This window comes from Salmo trutta, chromosome 30, assembly GCF_901001165.1.
Source record: "Salmo trutta chromosome 30, fSalTru1.1, whole genome shotgun sequence".
NCBI classification, from domain to species: domain Eukaryota; kingdom Metazoa; phylum Chordata; class Actinopteri; order Salmoniformes; family Salmonidae; genus Salmo; species Salmo trutta.
Genome location: NC_042986.1, coordinates 19,586,637 through 19,606,979, shown reverse-complemented (window position 1 = coordinate 19,606,979; position 20,343 = coordinate 19,586,637). Strand labels below are relative to the sequence as shown.

The following is a 20,343-nucleotide window of genomic DNA, read 5'->3' as shown; positions in this document are numbered from 1 at the left end:
CACAGGGCAAATCCATCCTATATGAACAATGGAAGACAATGTACAGTTCAACAGAGTACATAACATGCTGGTTAGAATCAATCTCAGCCTATACTATGTGGGTAATGTTTATGCATGGTGCCGTACAGCCACAAACATGACCAGACGGCTGTGGGTTCACCTGGAAAATGCCAGAAACTGCAGCAGGAGCACATTGCCCTGCAGGGGATCCGCCTCCTCTCTCTGGGGGTCAAAGTTGACTGGTTCTGTCGGGTCCAGCACTTCAGCCACCAGCCCACTGGGGTCTGTGATGTAGGGGAAGCTGGCTGAGTAGAGGTGGGCCAGGGAGCTCCTGGAACTCACAGAGGAAGAGCTGCAAAAAAAGAGGAAACATTCCTCAAACAAAAAGAAGAATCTAGGCTTCGTCTGAAATGGCATCGATCCTATTCCCTATATAGCGCACTACTTTTGGGCGGAGCCCGTTAGGAAGCCCATGAGGCTCTGGCCAAAAGTAGTGCACTATATATACTAGGGAAAATGGTCTCATTTCAGACAGCCCTAGAGAGTACAAAGCCACTTGTATTAGCAACCAAACTTAATGGAAAAACGCAGTGACGTGGGTTGGGTTCAATTCCAGTGAAATAGTCCTAATACTATACTCTATAGTCATTATACTGTATTCAAAGAGGGTTTGTTTTCAATTCACGAAGAGAGAAATTGACCCCAACCCTAATACTCAGGTTGGCATTCGCAACATGAAGGGAGAATGATTAAGATGGCTTGAGGATGTTGGCATCCCCACCCTGTTCATCAATAACACACGAAGAGAGAATCCCGTCTGCGGGGAGAGGACGACCAGTGTCAAAACGCTCCCTCAGGATTTCAACCATAATCTGTAGATATCTCTAATCACAGTGGCCCACCTGTTTTTCTGAAACCATGGTAACATCCATAACTTATATTTTTGATATTGACATGGACTACTCCGTGCATGATAAGTAGCAGAGCAGCAGACACAGATGCTTGGTTAAAGTGCACATTCAGGGAAAGGAAAATTAACTATCTGTTGTTTACCACGAGATACTACTCAATGTCAGTAAGACGAATGTGACAAATCATATCAGTAAATACAATTTACTTCAAAAGTAATACGAAAAAACAGACTCTCATAACTAATTATGTTTTGGGCTTATTCAGAGGGGAATGCCAAAGACCTTATCAAATGAGCGAGTTTGCCATGGCAATATACACATTTCACACTTCTGTCTCCCCATCTTAATTCACCCCCGATTGGATTAATATTTGAGCCACTGTCTTAATTTCAAAGGGGTTCAATCTGACACACAGTTGTGATTATTGAAATTAAATTAATAAAGTTATTTGAAGGTCATTGTGATCCTCCTCAAATAAGTGGGTCATTCCGCTCAGAAGATTTTTTTTAAAGACACAGTCCCATACGTTACATCCCAGCGAACAGCACTACGCCTGTCTGGGTTCCAGACACCGTCTGCATCCTAACCGGCACTCTATTACCTACAGTATACTGTATACTGCCCCCTTACAGTGCATTCGGAAAGTAAAAGCCTTATTCAAAAATTGATGAAAAAAATATAACAAATTCTCATCAATCTACACACAATACCCCATAATAACAAAGTGAAAACAGGTCTATAGAAATTTTTGCAAATGTATAAAAAAATAAAACAGAAATATCTTATTTACATAAGTATTCAGACCCTTTGCTATGAGAATCAGGTGCATCCTGTTTCCATTGATCATCATTGAGATGTTTCTACAACTTGATTGGAGTCCACCTGTGGTAAATTCAATTGATTGGACATGATTTGGAAAGGCACACACCTATCTATATAAGGTCTCACAGTTGACAGTGCATGTCAGAGCAAAAACCAAGCCATGAGGTCGAAAGAATTGTCCGTAGAGGTTCGAGATAGGATTGTGTCGAGGCACAGATCTGGGGAAGGGTAGCCAACAATGTCTGCAACATTGAAGATCCCCAAGAACACAGAGGCCTTCATTATTCATAAATGAAAGAAGTTTGGAACCACCAAGACTCTTCCTAGAGCTGGCCGTCCGGCCACACTGAGCAATCGGGGGAGAAGGGCCTTGGTCAAGGAGGTGTCCAATAACCTAATGGTCACTCTGACAAAGCTCCAGATTTCCTCTGTGGAGATGGGAGAACCTTCCAGAAAGACAACCATCTCCGCAGCACTCCACCAATCAGGCCTTTATGGTAGAGTGGCCAGGAAGCCACTCATCAGTAAAAGGAACACGACAGCGTGCTTGGAGTTTGCCAAAAGGCACCTTAAGGACTCTCAGACCATGAGAAACAAGATTCTCTGGTCTGATGAAACCAAGATTAAACTCTTTGGCCTGAATGCCAAGCGTCACATCAGGAGTAAACCTGGCACCATCCCTACAGTGAAGCATGGTGGTGGCAGCATCATGCTGTGGTGATGTTTTTCAGTGGCAGTGACTGGGAGACTAGTCAGGATCGAGGGAAAGATGAACGGAGCAAAGTACAGAGAGATCCTTGATGAAAACCTGCTCCAGAGCGCTCAGGACCTCAGACTGGGGCGACGGTTCACCTTCGTACAGGACAACAACCCTAAGCACACAGCCAAGACAATGCAGGAGTGGCTTCGGGACAAGTCTCTGAATGTCCTTGAGTGGCCCAGCCAGAGCCCGGACTTGAACCCGATCGAACATCTCTGGAGAGACCTGAAAATAGCTGTGCAGCGACACTCCCCATCCAACCTGACAGAGCTTGAGAGGATCTGCAGAGAAGAATGGGAGAAAATCCCCAAATACAGGTGTGCCAAGCTTGTAGCGTCATACCCAAGAAGACTCAAGGCTGTAATCGCTGCCAAAGGGGCTTCAACAAAGTACTGAGTAAAGGGTCTGAATATTTATGTAAATGAAAAAAATGATAAAAACCTGTTTTTTCCTGTGTCATTATGGGCTATTGTGTGTAGATTGATGATGTAAAAAAAATATTTAATACATTTTACAAAATAAGGCTGTAACAGAACAAAATGTGGAAAAAGTCAACGGGTCGGAATACTTTCCGAATGCACTGTATGGTCCCTGGTCAAAGATAATGGGTGTCATTTGGGACACAGCCTGTAAGACTGGTTTCCATACCAGCCAATTGTTTTCATCGGATTCTGTGCTAATGCAATTGTTTGCTCAGTTGGTAGAGCATGGCACTTGTAACACCAGGGTTGTGGGTTCGATTCCCACAGGGGACAAGTACGAACAATATGAAAATATATGCACTCACAACTGTAAGTCGCTCTGGATAGGAGCGTCTGCAAAATAACTCAAATGTAAATGTAAAATGTTTGTTTGAGCGCCGGCCGCCGTGTCTGTTATTTGCACGGCGTCATTTCTCATGTGGTATTCCTCTGTTACACCATGACTGTACTATATTATGACTACTATTATGATAGCCAACCACCTACATTATATTAGCTCTATATTATCTATTTAGTAAAAAGATATGCTGTTAGTACTCACAGGTTATTTAAAGAATGGCCCCCCTTTAAAAATGACTACTGCACACCGTCTTGTATCGTAAATAGTCACTTGAGATGCTATTTTAGAACAGGGCAGATCCTACTCCTCTAAATTGTCTCCTAACTGAATGTTCCACCTACTGTATACTACCCACTGCACATTATAGAAATTAGCTGACCCATAGATCTCTCGGTAGATAGCAAGACAGTAGAGAATTGTGGTGTAATGGACCGCTGCCCAAGCCTTTGGATGGAGATAATACGGCAGCTAAAACAAGGAGAGTGTTTGAGGAATGTTCAAAGCCACGGCACAAGGTCGGTAAGCATTCAATAGCCTTTTATCACACATCAGTAACAGCCGCAAGTGTGGACCGTGAATGCTGCTCAAGCCTGACCGATCAGATGCGAGTGACTTGGTTGTAAAATACCAGGGTCGAGACTAGTGTAGAACTGCATTAGCGCCGGCGATAAAGCCCTTTAAACGACAACACCACTTGAGATACAGCACTAGTAATACAGCAGTAGTTAGCTCTGAAGGGTCATGGTTAACTAATTTATTTTGTCCTGCCGTTTATGCAATTTTTCCCAGGACACCTCCTTGTAGCGTCGATATAAAGGACCTTGAGGACCCTAATCCTACCATTAACATGCAGGCGTTCTGCGAGGCACCCAAAGCAGGTGAGGGACCGATGTGTGAAACCGCTGGCTGTGACAAGGACCCTGGCCTCTGGTGCTCACCTGGGCGCAGCATGTGTTCCCATGGTGATGATGGGGGCATGGATGGGGGTGAATGGCAGCTCTTGGAGCTCCAAGTGGCCCTCATTGGCCAGCGCGGCAGACTGGTATGTTGGGAGGCGGTCCCTATGGGACACGTTTAAGTCCACCTCAAGGTGGGTGATGTTGCTGGCAGCTGGGAGCTCCTGTCACAAAGAGAGAGAGAGAAAGCGAGAGAGAGAAAAAAATGCGTGAGGAAAAGAGAAAGCGAGAGAGAGAAAAAAAGCGAAGAAAAGGAGAGAGAGAGAGAGAGCCTGATCAAAGTATAGCAGTTGACAAAAACTAACATTGGGTCAAACTTTACATGAAGTCACCCTAAAATGACCTAATTACAGGAAATGTAATTAAACAAATTTAATAAAAAATTGTACTAAACTATTATTCTACGAAACAAACAGATTGGTCAGTTTCCCTTATTACGTTAACGGAACGCGTCTAGCTAGGTTCGTTGCATCTAGTTCAAGTAATGACAATTTAAAAAATGGGGAACTTAATGTAAAATGTTTCCCGAGAACGACTCCCCTGAATCATTGACACATGCATCACTGAGAACGATGTATCAGGGTTGTAATCATTAGCGCACACCCACAAAAACGGTTTGCACTGGAAAAAAGTTCAGATAGTCCCTCCCCGTTTTATTGTCAATTTTATTTAGTGGCTAATGAACGCAATCTGGCTGCTAATTAGCTGTGTAGAGGAAATGGTGTCATTTTCCAGTCCAGTCCTCTCCTCACTCTCCTGTCCTAGTGGTGATTGGTGGAAGAAAACACCTGCCAGCACATTACAAGACCTTCCATCACCCTCCTCCTTAATGACCTCCATCAGTCACACTGTGACGCCCGCAACACCTACAGCCATGATTGAAACCTATACAATGACCTATAGTAGTTAGTTAGGCCTACAGAAAGGCACTAGGCACTGCAGTAGAGGGTGATTCAAGTAAATTAAAATGGCTGACACTTTACTTGAATGCCTACTACATTGATGTTAGATTATTATGTCCTCTGTCTGTTTATATACAGTGCATTTGGAAAGTATTCAGACCCCTTGACTTTTCCACATTTTATTACGTAACAGCTTTATTCTAAAATGGATTAAATAAAAATGTTTACTCAATCTACACACAATACCCCATAATGACAAAGCAAAAACAGGATTATTTGTGTGTGCAAATGTATTAAAAATGAAAAACAGAAATACCTTAATTACATAAGTATTCAGGCCCTTTGCTGTATGAGCCCGTAATTGAGCTCAAGTGCATCCTGATTCCATTGACCATCCTTGAGATGTTTCTACAACTTCATTGGAGTCCACCTGTGGTAAATTCAATTGATTGGACATGATTTGGAAAGGCACACACCTGTCTATATAAGGTCCCACAATTGACAATGCATGTCAGAGCAAAAACCAAGCCATGAAGTCAAAGGAATCGTCCGTAGAGGTCCGAGACAGGATTGTGTCGAGGTACTGAGCAATTGGGTGAGAAGGGCCTTGGTCAGGGAGGTGATCAAGAACCCGATGGTCACTCTGACAGAGCTTCAGAGTTCCTCTGTGGAGATGGGAAAACAACCCTAAGCACACAGCCAAGACAACGCAGGAGTGGCTTCTGGATGACTCTCTGAATGTCCTTGATGGCCCAGCCAAAGCCGGACTTGAAATCAAACATCTCTGGAGAGACCTGACAGAGCTTGAGAGGATCTGCAGAGAAGAATGGGGGAAACTCCTCAATACAGGTGTGCCAAGCTTGTAGCGTCATACCCAAGAAGACTTGAGGCTGTAATCACTGCCAAAGGTGCTTCAACTAAGTACTGAGTAAAGGGTCTGAATACCTACGTACTTGTGTTTTTTATCAATTTGCTACAATTTCTAAAAGCCTGTTTTTGCATTGTCATTATGAAGTATTGTGTGTAGATTGATGGGGGAATTTTTTTTTTATCCATTTGAGAATGAGGTTTTAAGGTAATAAACTCTCAAAAAAGTCAAGAGTCTGGAATACTTTCCGAATGCACTGTACATGCAGGTTTGAGTTTTTCGTCATGAATCTTGTTCTGGAGGCAGCTATGCAGAGTGGTCACTAGCTAGCAAAGCAACAAAGCCCTAAAATCTGATTCTAACCTAACCACACTGCTAAACCTAATGCCTAACCGTAATGTTAAATTAAGACCAAAAGGCACATTTCTTTCAATATAGCCAATTTCGACTTTGCAGCTGGCCCATCTAGGACAAGACTCATCCCAATAAATGTCAACCTGCGATCTAGATGTGGTTCTGGGTTGGTTGGAATGTTTGTCTTGAAAAAGGCCTACTGCAGGAGACCTGAGGTGGATTTAACAAGTTTTTTGTTTGCAAAAAACATATTTCTTAGTAACAATTTCAGTTGAACGATTTGAATTGACATCCCATAATGTCACGGTGAAGCTGCAAATAGCCAATTTCTACGGTTTTACTGTGGCTTTTTAGCAACAATATTCAAACTTCGCTATTCTTACTACATTTAATAGAAAGTCTACATGGCCACTTGTATTTGTAGCAGCAGTTTAGACCCGAAACAGACACTTAGGTTAGCTAACGGTTGCGAATGTTCGCTACTAACACAAAACAATTGAAATGTTTGCTTATATTAGCTAACATTCATAAAACATTTCCCTTGAAGCACATCTACATATTTGTGTTAGCTCCCCGAGCAAATGCCTAAGCTTTAGCTCAGCAGGCTAACACTGTCTTGTGGCATGCAGGAGACCCAGGTTCAAACCCTGTTTGTGTTATGCTATCTGCAATCTGTGTGTTATGTCTGTTATGCTATCTGTAATATAAATATGATGTGTACTAGTTCTGTGTGTGTCTACTGTCCTGGATACAAGAATTATAATGACATTGATTTGGCGATACAAGCGGTAACACTTGCAGCTATGCATATCTTTAAGTCTGTGAGAAGAAGGATGTTCTTGTTGGCATCTAAATTAAAGAGACATATTGGAGCACATTTGAGTTGGTTTAAACGGATTGTAATGAGAATGAAACACATATCCAACAGTTAAACTCAGACACCCCGAGACTAAACTCATACTGTACTATTTTCACACCATTCATTTAAAAAGAAAAAAACACATTGAATGGATGCCAAATGTACGCATCCTTGTGAGTGTGTGAGGAAATCAAAAAACAACATGGTTGTAACAGGAAAAATGATTACCGTTCCTATTTTGCGAGAAGTTACTCAACACGATTAGTACCCCAGTTCCTGTTCCTGCACCCTCAGCTTTACAATGATCTTCTTTAAAGTAACTGCCCAGTGTTTCCAGATTTCTATTAAATATGACCTATAATTACTTACAATATGAGTGAAATAGTTTTCCATTATTTTAATTTACATTTTAATTTTTTTATTTTTATTTTTAAATATGTTAAAAAGCAGCTTTTCTGTGTTGGAATGGTGTGGGCATACCACAACGACAGAATGCTGTGGAAGTATACCGGTCATTAAAAATATTTATGCAAGTAGACCCATGATTGGCTAGCTCATCCTCCTCAGGGAGATAACATCCTGTTCTATGAGGAAATAGCAAGCATTTTTTAACTGTTAGAGGTACAAGTTTGAGATGTTTTTTTTTTTTAAGTGTTTTGTTTTATTCAATTTATGCTTTGGCCACAATTACGAGTATAGGACTACTCAACAACATTATTTGGATATGACCTTTTACAAGTATGATTTTGACTGGTCAGTTACTTTAAAAGCCACAAAAACATTTTAACAAAACCAGTGAGAACTGGGTCTTATTCTGTAATCAGTATACTCAACATGAAAAGACATCAAATTATCTAGGACATGGACTTTGCATTAAATTTAGCATTGGGTTCAATGTCAAACTTGGAATGGAATGCATTTGTAGTGTGTCCAGGTAGTGTTAAATAGAAAATCACAGCTTGTAAAAAACATTTGTAGTGTGTCCAGGTAGTGTTAAATAGAAAATCACAGCTTGTAAAAAACTGGATACCTTGAGAAAATTGGATCAGCAATGATGTGAGTGTAGAGTCAGAGAGTGTTTCTTTTGATTTGGAAGATGAAAAACCTTGTGTAGTCCCAAAGACAAAGAGCATGCCGGAGTTCAGCAAAAAGTGTACTCTCAAGGTCGTGTGTGTGAGCGTGTGCCTGTGTCTGTAGGTATGTGTCTGTACATAGCTTTGTGTTAGAAAGGTGAGTGAGCCTTTGAATTCAAATCGCTGTGTCTGTGTATCCATGGAAATTATACATGAGTGTGTGTGCGCACACTTATACGTGAGTGTGTCAGAGACCTACAAAGTGCCCATATTCATGTATTTATGTATGTATCCGTGTGTCTGCGTGTGAGTAGCACTGTGTGTATCCCCATGCATGTTTGTGTCGGTGTGCGCGTGGGAGAGGGTACGGGGGTGGAATCTTACGACATGTGACAGCTGGTGGGCCGACGCCAATGGGGAAGGATAGAGCTGAGAGGAAAACGGCTGTTGCCATGGCGACACGGCAGTGGAGTGGCTCATGGTCGGGTAGCGTGAAGTAGCTGCCAGCTGAGACATAGAGAGCTAGGAGAAACAACAGGAATTCACATGAACTATTTAGACTTTATTAAAACAATATGACAATGCATATCACTGCTGCAAAATAAAGAAAGATTAGAGTCTTCTGTAGAGCACTATGTGGGTAGCATTCTCTATGGCTAGCATAACAGCATTGCCATATATAGGCTTCTATAGCTGCAACATATTATAACACGATGGGTGGGATTTTCGGGAATGTGTGTGTCAAATCATAGCCACCTGTCATTTCAGTTTCCAATGAGACTGAACTTGACCAGACAACAAACAAACAAGTTCTAATAAAAAGGGACAATATTTAAATAACAGTGATGACAAACAGGGCCAGTACAAATACGTTAAGTTCAGTAGAACAGTGACATGAGCCACAACTATCTCAGTGAGCAGCTGACTGCTCTGTTGTTGTCTTCTCTCCCATTATGTGTCAGGGCAAACAGGCTGGGTAGAGTGTGTTGGCAGTACGGCTCGCGCTCAAGCCTAACGCCACCATTAATTGCCTTCTTCTCTGCCTGTTCCCCTGCTCCTGTGTGTGTGTTCTCACACACAGAGGCGCCTCGCTCGTGTCTGGTGTGTTTCACACCCACAGTGGCAGGCTGTGGTGACTTGCGACGTGTGTGTGTGTGTATGTGTGTGTGTGTGTGTGTGTGTGTGTGTGTGTGTGTGTGTGTGTGTGTGTGTGTGTGTGTGTGTGTGTGTGTGTGTGTGTGTGTGTGAGAGAGAGAATGTGTGTGTCGCCGTTGTGGAGTCGACCTCTCAGCTGGCGGTTGTCATCATATGTCTCTTAGTAAGTGAGAAAACGAGAGGAGGTGGGAGACAGAAGGAAAAAGATATGGAGAGAAAAAACATTTGAAGATTGACTGAGGGGGGAGAAGAAAATATACATTTGTCAAAGAGTGAGATGAAAATTGGAGAACAGAGTTAGGGAAAGAGGGCGAGAAATGGAGAGATACAGAAATAGAAGAAAGAGAGACACAGAGAGACAGAGAGCATCACCTCGGCAACACTGTTGACTGCCAACACAGGTAACAACAATAACATAACCCGAGACCGGCCTATGATGGAAGGGGGCATGCCAGGCAATACACACACACACACACACACAAAGTGCTCTATATATTAGATATAAATAGTCTTATAGAGCCTTAGCATTCTGCTCAATGTGAACCAAAAGTGTCAGGGATCAATAATTTATGCAGAAAAACAAAGTTGTCAGATCCTACAATGCTTGCAGATATAGCAGTGAATACATCTTGTTTACAGTCCCATTTCTGTGCCGAGTGGCATTGATTAAATGGTGTTTGACAGTAATGCAGGGTAGGAGACCAAGGTTGATTCCCAAATTGCACCCTATTCCCTATATAGTGTAATACTTTCGAACAGAGCCCTACTGTCCGTGTTCCAAAGTAGTGCACTGAATAGGAAATAGGGTGCCATTTGAGACAGAGATATGGCTGATGAAGAGGGTTATTTCTATAGACATAAATTGGAACTGTGGATTAGGAAGAGTTGTGCCAAAATCACAAGTTATATTGTAGCTTTGTTTATTTATTCCCCGCATTGTTGAATACTCGACTTTGATCTGACATGTATACATGTAGCCTCGCTTCTGTTGTTCTGATGGCTCAGTTGGTTGGTGCCTGGTGCTTGTGGGGGCGGCAGTTAGCCTAAGGTTAGAGAAATGGACCAGCAAGCGGAGCCTCGAATGTCCAAATACCAGCTCCGAGTTGCAAGCAAATACAAACATTTCTGTTCTTTCCTGCAAGATAATAGGCTATTATAATTTTTCTTTTAAAAAACGGTGTATTAATTGCATTTCTGTATGTCCGTGAGTACGTTTGACAATAAGAACTTGGGAGCTGCAGGTACAAGGCTAATAGAATATGTTTCAGGCATTGGAACCAAAATTATTTTCCAATCGTTTCGTTCCACTGTTCCAACCAGCAAAATAAAGTTCTGAACTGGTTAGAACCAACAACAAAAAAAGTACAGGTTTATATCGTTCCTTTCTGTTCCTTTTTAAACCTATTTAACACAATATTAAATTACTTCATCAATCATGCTGTGCAAATAGAGAAGATTGCTGTGGAGCGGGCAAGGTACAGCTCAGTGAGTTGTTTACATGCGTGATGGAAAGACAAGTGTAGTGCGCAAGATGCGACTGAAATTTGGTGGGTGGTGAGAGAGTGAGAGAAGCTTGAAGCGCTGGGCATCTTGATGTGATGACATGCATTATCTTCATTAGGCCCACAGAATTATACCTACAGAGGAGCGGCTTCTATAAAGGAACTTTGAATGTCTTTGAACTTCAGAGTTGACTAAACGTTAGCTAGCTAACAAGCTTGTGTGTGCAGAGCAGCACCAGAATTTTTGTAGTTAATAAATACAAACGTGAACTATAGTATCCCTAACATTGAAAAAGTGAATCCATTCTTCTCTAGTAACAAATCTCTCCCCATCTTCTGAATCACGCTTGTAACGTCGGTAGGCTACAGATGGGTTGTTCCACCTTAAAAAGCACATAAGAGGATTTCGACACCGACCATCTCAGATTGTTCTGATATAGTTTATTTGTTATTTATTTGTTATTTAACTAGGCAAGTCAGTTAAGAACAAATTATTACTTCCAATAACGGCCTACCAAAAGGCAAAAAGGCCTCCTGCGGGGATGGGGCCTGGGATTAAAAATACAAATTAAATTAAATATAAATATAGGACAAAACACACATCACAACAAGAGACACAACACTACATAAAGAGAGACCTAAGACAACATAGCAAGGCAGCAACACATAACACAGCATGGTAGCAACACAAAATAACAACAACATGGTAGCAACACAACGGTAGCAGCACAAAAGATGGTACAAACATTATTGGGCACAGTTATAATAAACAGTTATAAACCGATGACAGTAGCATATTTTGTTGAAATATAATTTGATATCTGAGAAATTAAGATAATTGATTGCATCCAAATTGTCCATTTTAATTTAAAGGATTAATATAATAATCAATAAATATAGCACCTAACATTTGATTTGGACCAAACTAAATGGTCCCTCCACACCCCCGCCAATCCCACCCCAACAACGAGAATATAGTATCAGTTCTCTCTGTCTGACAAGTAGTATGGAGCTGCGGCTCTGAGTATTGTTTCTTCATCCTATGTAATGTATTCCCAGTGATTTGTATTCATTTTTTCCTGTTCAGATAGATGTGTCATTTTATTTACCATTATTTGAACAGGTAAATTGACTGAGAACACATTCTCATTGACAGCAACGACCTGGGGAATAGGTACAAGGGAGAGGAGGGGGATGAATGAGCCAATTGTAAGCTGGGCATAAATAGGTGACCGTGGTGGTATGAGGGACAGCTTGGGAATTTAGCCAGGACACCGGGGTTAACACCCATCTGAAAGACGGCACCCTACACACAAGTTGTTAGGTACATGTTCCATCCTACATCCTGATATTAAAAGGTACTGACTACTAGATGGTGCTGTTTCTGAAAAAAGTGAAGAATCCCCCGCGCCCCAATGTTAAAGGGATAGTTCACCCAAATTACAAAATGCCGTTGGTTTCCTTACCCTGTAAGCACTCTATTGACAAGGTATGACAGCAACCCGTGCTTTGGTTTTGTTGGCCAATGCTATCTTTTTAGCATTTGTGGTAGAAATCCAACGCAATGGTACCTATATTATCATTTTCACGCTTCATGTTCAAACCATCCTAAAGTATCAAAATATGTATTGTGTAACTCAATGATGTTACTTATAGATGATTTGGATATGAAGCACAGAAATGCTAATATAGATACCACTGACATGCATTGGATTTGTGCCACAAATGCAAAACATGTAGCATTTGAAACATTGGCCATGTAAACAAAACCAAAGCATGGGTTAATGTCATAAATTGTCAATAGACTGCTTAAACCAATATGTAATTTGGGTGAAATATCACTTAATAGCAGGAACAGCACCATCTAGCGGTCAGAACCTGGTAATATCAGGACGTAGGATGGGACATAAACCTAACAGCTTCAATGACTCATTTCTATGAACAGGGGGAAAAAACATCACCAAATTCACTGAGAATTCATTACATAGGATGAAGAAACAATATAATACTGATACTATACACTCGTTGTTGGGAATTGCTGTGGGGTGTGAGTTTCTAACTACAGAAAATAACTATATTAAGCAGTTCCCATGCTTTTAAAATAATGGTAAACCGTATAGATCCCTTTCGTTCCCGGTTCTGATTCTGTTCCTTGAAACGTTTAGTTATTTTCAGTTTTTTGGTTCTGTTCCCTTTACCTGTTCCAACCCGATATGTTTAGCTGCAAACTTAATCCCAGGCCCTCATTATGGCCCCTAGATCCAGCACTGAGACAGAGCTAATCCTTCTCTTCTCCTCTACTGTGTGTGTGTGTGTGTGTGGCCTTATCTCTGTGAGAGAGCTGCATCCATCAGAGGGCCCAGCCCCTCACTGACAGCCCCACTCAGCCTGAGAGACATCACTCACACCCCACAGCTCACCATGCCCCAGACACCCAGACACACACCCAGACACACACCGACACACACCCACACACACACACCCACACACACACACACACACACACACACACACACGCACATTAATGTACATACATTTACAAACATGCAGAAACGCACACAGCAAACATGTACTCACATTCACATGTGCAGAAACACACACACAAGTACATATGTACCAGCGCACACACACACACACACAACTGAAAAACATGCACCCATGCACGTAACACACTCGTCATTAAAAACACTCCCCACATATATTAAGTGGATGAAGCTCTTTGCTCCATAGTACCACATCATATGCTGCAGGATATTTTGATAGACCTGATCCCTAACATTTATGTACCAAACAGCCCTACTTAAACAGCCTGTTAGAACAGAGATGACACAATGAAGCCCTCCGACCACGTTTCTTTCAAGAGATAGTCATGTAGAACTGGGCCACAGAATGCTGTTTGTCTATCGGACTTTCTTAGCATTAGGTAGCAAACAGAGCCATTAATACACATTGTATTATTGTGATAGCAACTAACACTAAGTCCTATATTAGTTTACTAGTGAAGGCTCATATTCATGAAGACTTTCAGATATGATCAGTTTTCCTTTAAGATCACAATGAATATGATTACATGGACAGGTGGGACCTGATCCTAGATCAGCACTTAATAAATGCTCGGGAGCCATTATGACAGTATGGAGACCTATGCTTCAAAACAGAGTGGAGCTGACCATGGCTTCAGGGAACGGTCTATTCATGACTGATCATGTCTGACCATGTTAGCGGTAACTGATCTTTGTGACAGTCTTACCCCTGGGCCTTGTGGCGATCCCGGAGGAGATGCATGAGAGGCACGCCGACTTCGACCTAAAGAGAAAAAGAAAAACAGTTTAAAAACACAGCTCTTATTTACTGTTCCTTTTACTTCCATAGAAATATAAATCCTAGAAGGGACATAGAACCTCCTGACCATATCAATTTGACTGGTAAAAGTATGGGTAGACTCTATGGAATTCTACGGCTACTTCTCACATAACTATTCTCATTCAGCCCACATTGCCTTCCTCCTGCCGTGACTTCTGTTCACTCCGCTAAATACAAACACTTCTTCATTATTCCTACGATCCAAAGTTAATAACATTAAGTCATTTCCACCCCGCGGTCCAATAATAGAACATTGGTTTGTGTCCCAAATGGCACTCTATTCCCTACATAGGGCTCTGGTCAAAAGTAGTGCACTATGTGCCCTGTAGTGCATTATAAAGGGAATAGGGTACCATTTGGGACATATCCCAGGTGGTGGAGGAAATGGGATGTAGTTAGCTGTAAAATGCAATTTTACATCCAATGACATCCCTATAAGATGCATACACAGTAACGGAAACGTGACGTATAAATAGAAATACAATGATTTACAGTGCATTCGGAAATTATTCAGATCCCTTGACCTTTTTCCCCCAACTTATGTTACAGCCTTATTCTAAAATGGATTAAATAAAACATTTTCCTCATCAATCTACTACACACAATACCCCATAATAACAAAGGTTTTTAGAAATGTTTGCTAATGTATAAAAATAAAAAAAACAGAAATACCTAATTTACATAACTATTCAGACCCTTTACTATGAGACTCGAAATTGAGCTCAGGTGCATCCTGTTTCCATTGATCATCCTTGAGATGTTTCTACAACTTGGAGACCACATCTGGTAAATTCAATTGATTGAACATGATTTGGAAGGCACACACTTGTCTTTAAAAGGTCCCACAGTTGACACTGTATGTCAGAGCAAAAACCAAGCCATGAGATCGAAGGAATTGTCCGTGGAGCTCCGAGACAGGATTGTGTAGAGGCACAGATCTGGGGAAGGGTACCAAAAAATGTCTGCAGCATTGAAGGTCCGCAAGAACACAGTGGCCTCCATCATTCTTAAATGAAAGAAGTTTGTAACCACCAAGACTCTTCATAGATCTGGCCGCCCGGCCAAACTGAGCAATCGGGGGAGAACGGCCTTGGTCAGGGAGGTGACCAAGAACCCGATGGTTGCTATGTAGAGATGGGAGAAACTTACAGAAGGACAACCATCTCTGCAGCAATCCACCAATCAGGCCTGCTTGGAGTTTGACAAAAGGCACCTAAAGACTCTCAGACCATGACAAAACAAGATTCTCTGGTCTGATGAAACCAATATTGAACTCTTTGGCGTGAATGCCAAGAGTCACATCTGGAGGAGAGATCCTTGATGAAAACCTGCTCCAAGTCCTCAGGACCTCAGAATGGGGCCAAGGTTCACCTTCCAACAGGACAATAACCCTAAAAACACAGCCAAGACAACGCAGGAGAAGCTTCAGAACAAGTCTCTGAATGTCCTTGAGTGGCCAAGCCAGAGCCTGGACTTGAACCCGATTAAACATCTCTGGAGAGACCTGAAAATAGCTTTGCAGCGACGCTCCCCATCCAAGTTGACAGAGCTTGACAAGGTCTACTGAGAAGAATGGAAGAAACTCCCCAAATATAGGTGTGCCAAGCTTGTAGCGTCATACCCAAGAATACCCAAGGCTGTTATCGCTGCCAAAGGTGCTTGAACAAAGACTGAGTAAACGGTCAGAAAACGTATGTAAATGTGATATTTTTTTTAATACAGTCACAAAAAAAAAATTAAACATGTTTTTGGTTTGCCATTATGGGGTATTGTGTGTAGATTGACGAGGGGAAAAAACTATTTAATCAATTTTAGAATAAGGCTGTAAAGTAACAAAACGTGAAAAAGGTCAAGGAGTCTGAATACTTTTACGAATGCACTGGATCGCTACAGAGATCTACAGGTCTGACAAAATAAAGGAAACACTTGAGTAAATGAGGGATACAATGTACAGTACCAGTCAAAAGTTTGGACACACCTACTCATTCAAGGGTTTTTCTTTAGTTTTACTATGTTCTACATTGTAGAATAATACTGAGGACATCAAAACTATGAAATAACACATATGGAATCATTCAGTAACCAAAAAAGTGTTAAACAAATCAAAATATATTTTATATTTGAGATTCTTCAAAGTAGCCACCCTTTGCCTTGATGACAGCTTTGCACACTCTTGGCATTCTCTCAACCAGCTTCATGAGGTAGTCAACTGGAACATTTCAATCAATTAATTTATTTTCTTCTTAATGCGTTTGAGCCAATCAGTTGTGTTGTGACAAGGTAGGGGTGGTATACAGAAGATAGCCCTATTAAGTAAAAGACCAAGTCCATATTATGGCAAGAACAGCTCAAATATTCAAAGAGAAACGCCACTCCATCATTAGTTTAAGACATCAAGGTGACACAATGTGGAAAATTTCAAGAACTTTGAAAGTTTCTTCAAGTCGCAAAAACCATCAAGTGCTATGATGCAACTGGCTCTTATGAGGACCGACACAGGAAAGGACGACCCAAAGTTACCTCTGCTGCAGAGGACACTGTAAGTTCATTAGAGTTACCAGCCTCCGATTCCAGCCCAAATAAATGCTTCACAGAGTTCAAGTAACAAACAAATCTCAACATCAACTGTTCAGAGGAGACTGCTGAATCAGGCCTTCATGGTCGAATTGCTGCAAAGAAACCACTACTAAAGGACACCAATAAGAAGAAGAGACTTGTTTGGGCCAAGAAACACAAGCAATGGACATAGACCAGTGGAAATCTGTCCTCTGGTCTGATGAGTCCAAATTTGAGATTTTTGGTTCCAACTGCCGTGTCTTTGTGAGATGCAGAGTAGGTGAATGGATGGTATGGTTCCCACCGTGAAGCATGGAGGAGGAGGTGTGATGGTGCTTTGCTGGTGACACTGTCTATGATTTATTTAGAATTCAAGGCACACTTAACCAGCATGGCTACCACAGCATTCTGCAGCAATACACCATCTCATCTGGTTTGCACTTAGTGGTACTATCATTTGTTTTTCAACAGGACAATGACTCAAAACACAACTCCAGGCTGTGTAAGGGCTATTTGACCAAGGAGAGTGATGGAATGCTGCATCAGATGACCTGGCCTCCACAATCACCCGGCCTCCACAATCACCCAACCTCAACCCAATGGAGATGGTTTGGGATGAGTTGGACCGCAGAGTGAAGGAAAAGCAGCCAACAAGTGCTCAGTATATGTGGGAACTCCTTCAAGACTGTTGGAAAAGCATTCCTCATGAAGCTGGTTGAGAATATGCCAAGAGCTGTCATCAAGGCAAAGGGTGTCATCAAGGCAAAGGGTGGCTACTTTGAAGAAACTTAAATATAAAATGAATTTTGATTTGTTTGATAGTACATGATATCCCATATGTATTATTTCATAGTGTTGATGTCTTCACTATTATTCTACAATGTAGAAAATAGTAAAAATAAAGAAAAACCCTTGAATGAGTAGGTGTGTCCAAACATTTGACTGGTACTGTGTATTAAAATCCAGTGCTGGTCACACAGGTGTGGTTGCTGAGTTAATTAAGTAATTAACATTCCATCATGCTTAGGTCATGTAAAAAAAAAAGTTACACATTATTTTGAAAACCATGGCTAGATGAGTTCTCATTGACTTTGAAAGAGGGTTCTGAAAGGAGCATAGGGGGTTTAAAGTTTGTGTGTGTGTGTGTGTGTGTCACAACCCAATTGAACACTTATGGGAGATTCTGGAGCGGCGCCTAACATCCTGACCACGCTGCTCGCATTGCAAAAATAAATGTACACATACATGTTATTCAATCATTGCACCTACACTGCTCGCATGCACCAACGAGCATCTGCATTGCCAAGTGCTAAAATAGAAGTCAGTTCTGTTTGTGACGCTGTACGCGGTGCAAGTCCTGCCTCTCCCATGTCCTCATTGGTTTATAGAAGCATATACCCACGTGCCATCACCTTATTGGTTATACCCACGTGGGTGATTGAAAGACGAACTGAGGTTGGCCGATCGTGGTAATACACCTTCTTATGAAAGTTAGATGCCAATCGCCATATAAAATCCAAAGAAGAAAAGGCCTGGAAGGAGGAGATGACTAGAAACAATTCGGTTGACCGTTTCATGTGTGGATTAATTGTCGGAGTAGAGGACCTTGTGCATTTCAGGTAAAATAACAACTCAACGTTTATATCCCAGGACAAATTAGCTAGCAACAGCAAGCTAGCTAAATAGGACAAATTAGTTGCAAGCTAGCTAGCTAAATTGCCATAAATGTTTAATGCTTTTCGACCTGTCCCCAAATTAATATAATTGGTTCAGAGTTTGTTTTGATATTCAACCTGTGTGTCGTGACCGTGTTTGGTGTGGGGGGACAAAATCAATTTGCGCACATGTGCGTCCAGTTTGGGCATGGTGTGAGACAGCGTTTTTCCACCACCATCAACAAAACACCAAGTTATGGAATTTCTCATGGAAGAAAGCTGTTTTATCCCTCCAATAGAGTTCCAGACACTTGTAGAATCTATGCCGAGGTGCATTGAAGCTGTTCTATTTTATTAAGACACTTTATGTTGGTGTTTCCTTTATTTTGGCAGTTACCTACCCTACAGTGTAAGGTGAAGTTGGCCCTAGACACTGATCATGGGTCAGTTTAGCATTTTCGTAACCAATGGCTAAGGTTGGAATTGGGGGAGGAGAAGCTGATCCTAGATCTGTACCTATAATGTCACCCCGGAGCTACAACTAACTGCCAAAATAATGGAAACAACAACATAGTGTCTTAATTGGGGCTTGGGGGCAGCATTTGCACGGCCGGATAAAAAACGTATCCGATTTAAACTGGTTACTACTCTTGCCCAGAGACGAGAATATGCATATAATTAGTAGATTTGGATAGAAAACACTGTAAAGTTTCTAAAACTGTTTGAATGGTGTCTGTGAGTATAACAGAAGTCATATGGCAGGCCAAAACGTGAGAAGATTCCATACAGGAAGTGCCCTGTCTGACAATTTGTTGTCCTTCTAGTGCATCTCTATCGAAAATACAGCATCTCTGCTTTAACGTGACATTTTCTAAGGCTTCCATTGGCTCTCAGAAGGCGCCAGAAAGTGGAATTGGGTGTCTGCTGTCTCTGGGCGAAGAACAGCAGGAGAATTTGTGAGTGGTCAGCCTGGGGACAGTGACACTGGAGATGCACGTTCATGAGAATTCTCCATTTCTTTCTTTCAGCCTTTGAATGAATACAACGTCGCCCGGTTGGAATATTATCGTGAGAAAAATAGCATAAAAATGTATTTTAAACAGCGTTTGACATGCTTCGAAGTACGGTAATGGAATATTTTGAATTTTTGGGTCACGAAATGCACTCGCGCGTCACCCTTCGAATAGTGATCTGAACGCACAAACAAAACAGAGCTATTTGAATATAACTATGGATTATTTGGAACCAAAACAACATTTGTTGTTGAAGTAGAAGTCCTGGGAGTGCATTCGGACGAAGAACAGCAAAGATAATCCAATATTTCTAATAGTAATTCTGAGTTTGGTGAGCCCCAAACTTGGTGGATGTCAAAATAGCTAGCCATGATGGCCAGGCTATGTACTCAGAATATTGCAAAATGTGCTTAGGCCGAAAAGCTATTTTAAAATCTGACACCGCGGTTGCATGAAGGAGTTCTGTATCTATAATTCTTAAAATAATTGTTGTGTATTTTGTGAACGTTAATCATGAGTAATTTAGTAAATTCACCGGAAGTTTGCGGTGGGTATGCTAGTTCTGAACATCACATGCTAATGTAAAAAGCTGTTTTTTGATATAAATATGAACTTGATTGAACAAAACATGCATGTATTGTATGACATAATGTCCTAGGAGTGTCATCTGATGAAGATCATCAAAGGTTAGTGCTGCATTTAGCTGTGGTTTTGGTTTTTGTGACATATATGCTTGCTTTGAAAATGGCTGTATGATTATTTTTGGCAGGGT

The 20,343-nt window shown here is 41.4% G+C and overlaps 1 protein-coding gene across 3 annotated transcripts in view; it reads right to left on the bottom strand.

Annotated features, from left to right (window-relative positions):
* nphp4 (nephronophthisis 4) overlaps positions 1 to 20,343 on the bottom strand; it is a 215,703-nt gene that overhangs the window by 81,323 nt on the left and 114,037 nt on the right. For all 3 annotated transcript variants that reach the window (XM_029723198.1, XM_029723199.1, XM_029723200.1), the window contains 4 exons: positions 14,235 to 14,290; positions 8,712 to 8,849; positions 4,254 to 4,435; positions 161 to 352 (listed from right to left, as the gene is read on the bottom strand). In XM_029723198.1, coding sequence (XP_029579058.1) covers positions 161 to 352; positions 4,254 to 4,435; positions 8,712 to 8,849; positions 14,235 to 14,290 — 568 coding nt within the window. The remainder of the gene's footprint in view (positions 1 to 160; positions 353 to 4,253; positions 4,436 to 8,711; positions 8,850 to 14,234; positions 14,291 to 20,343) is intronic.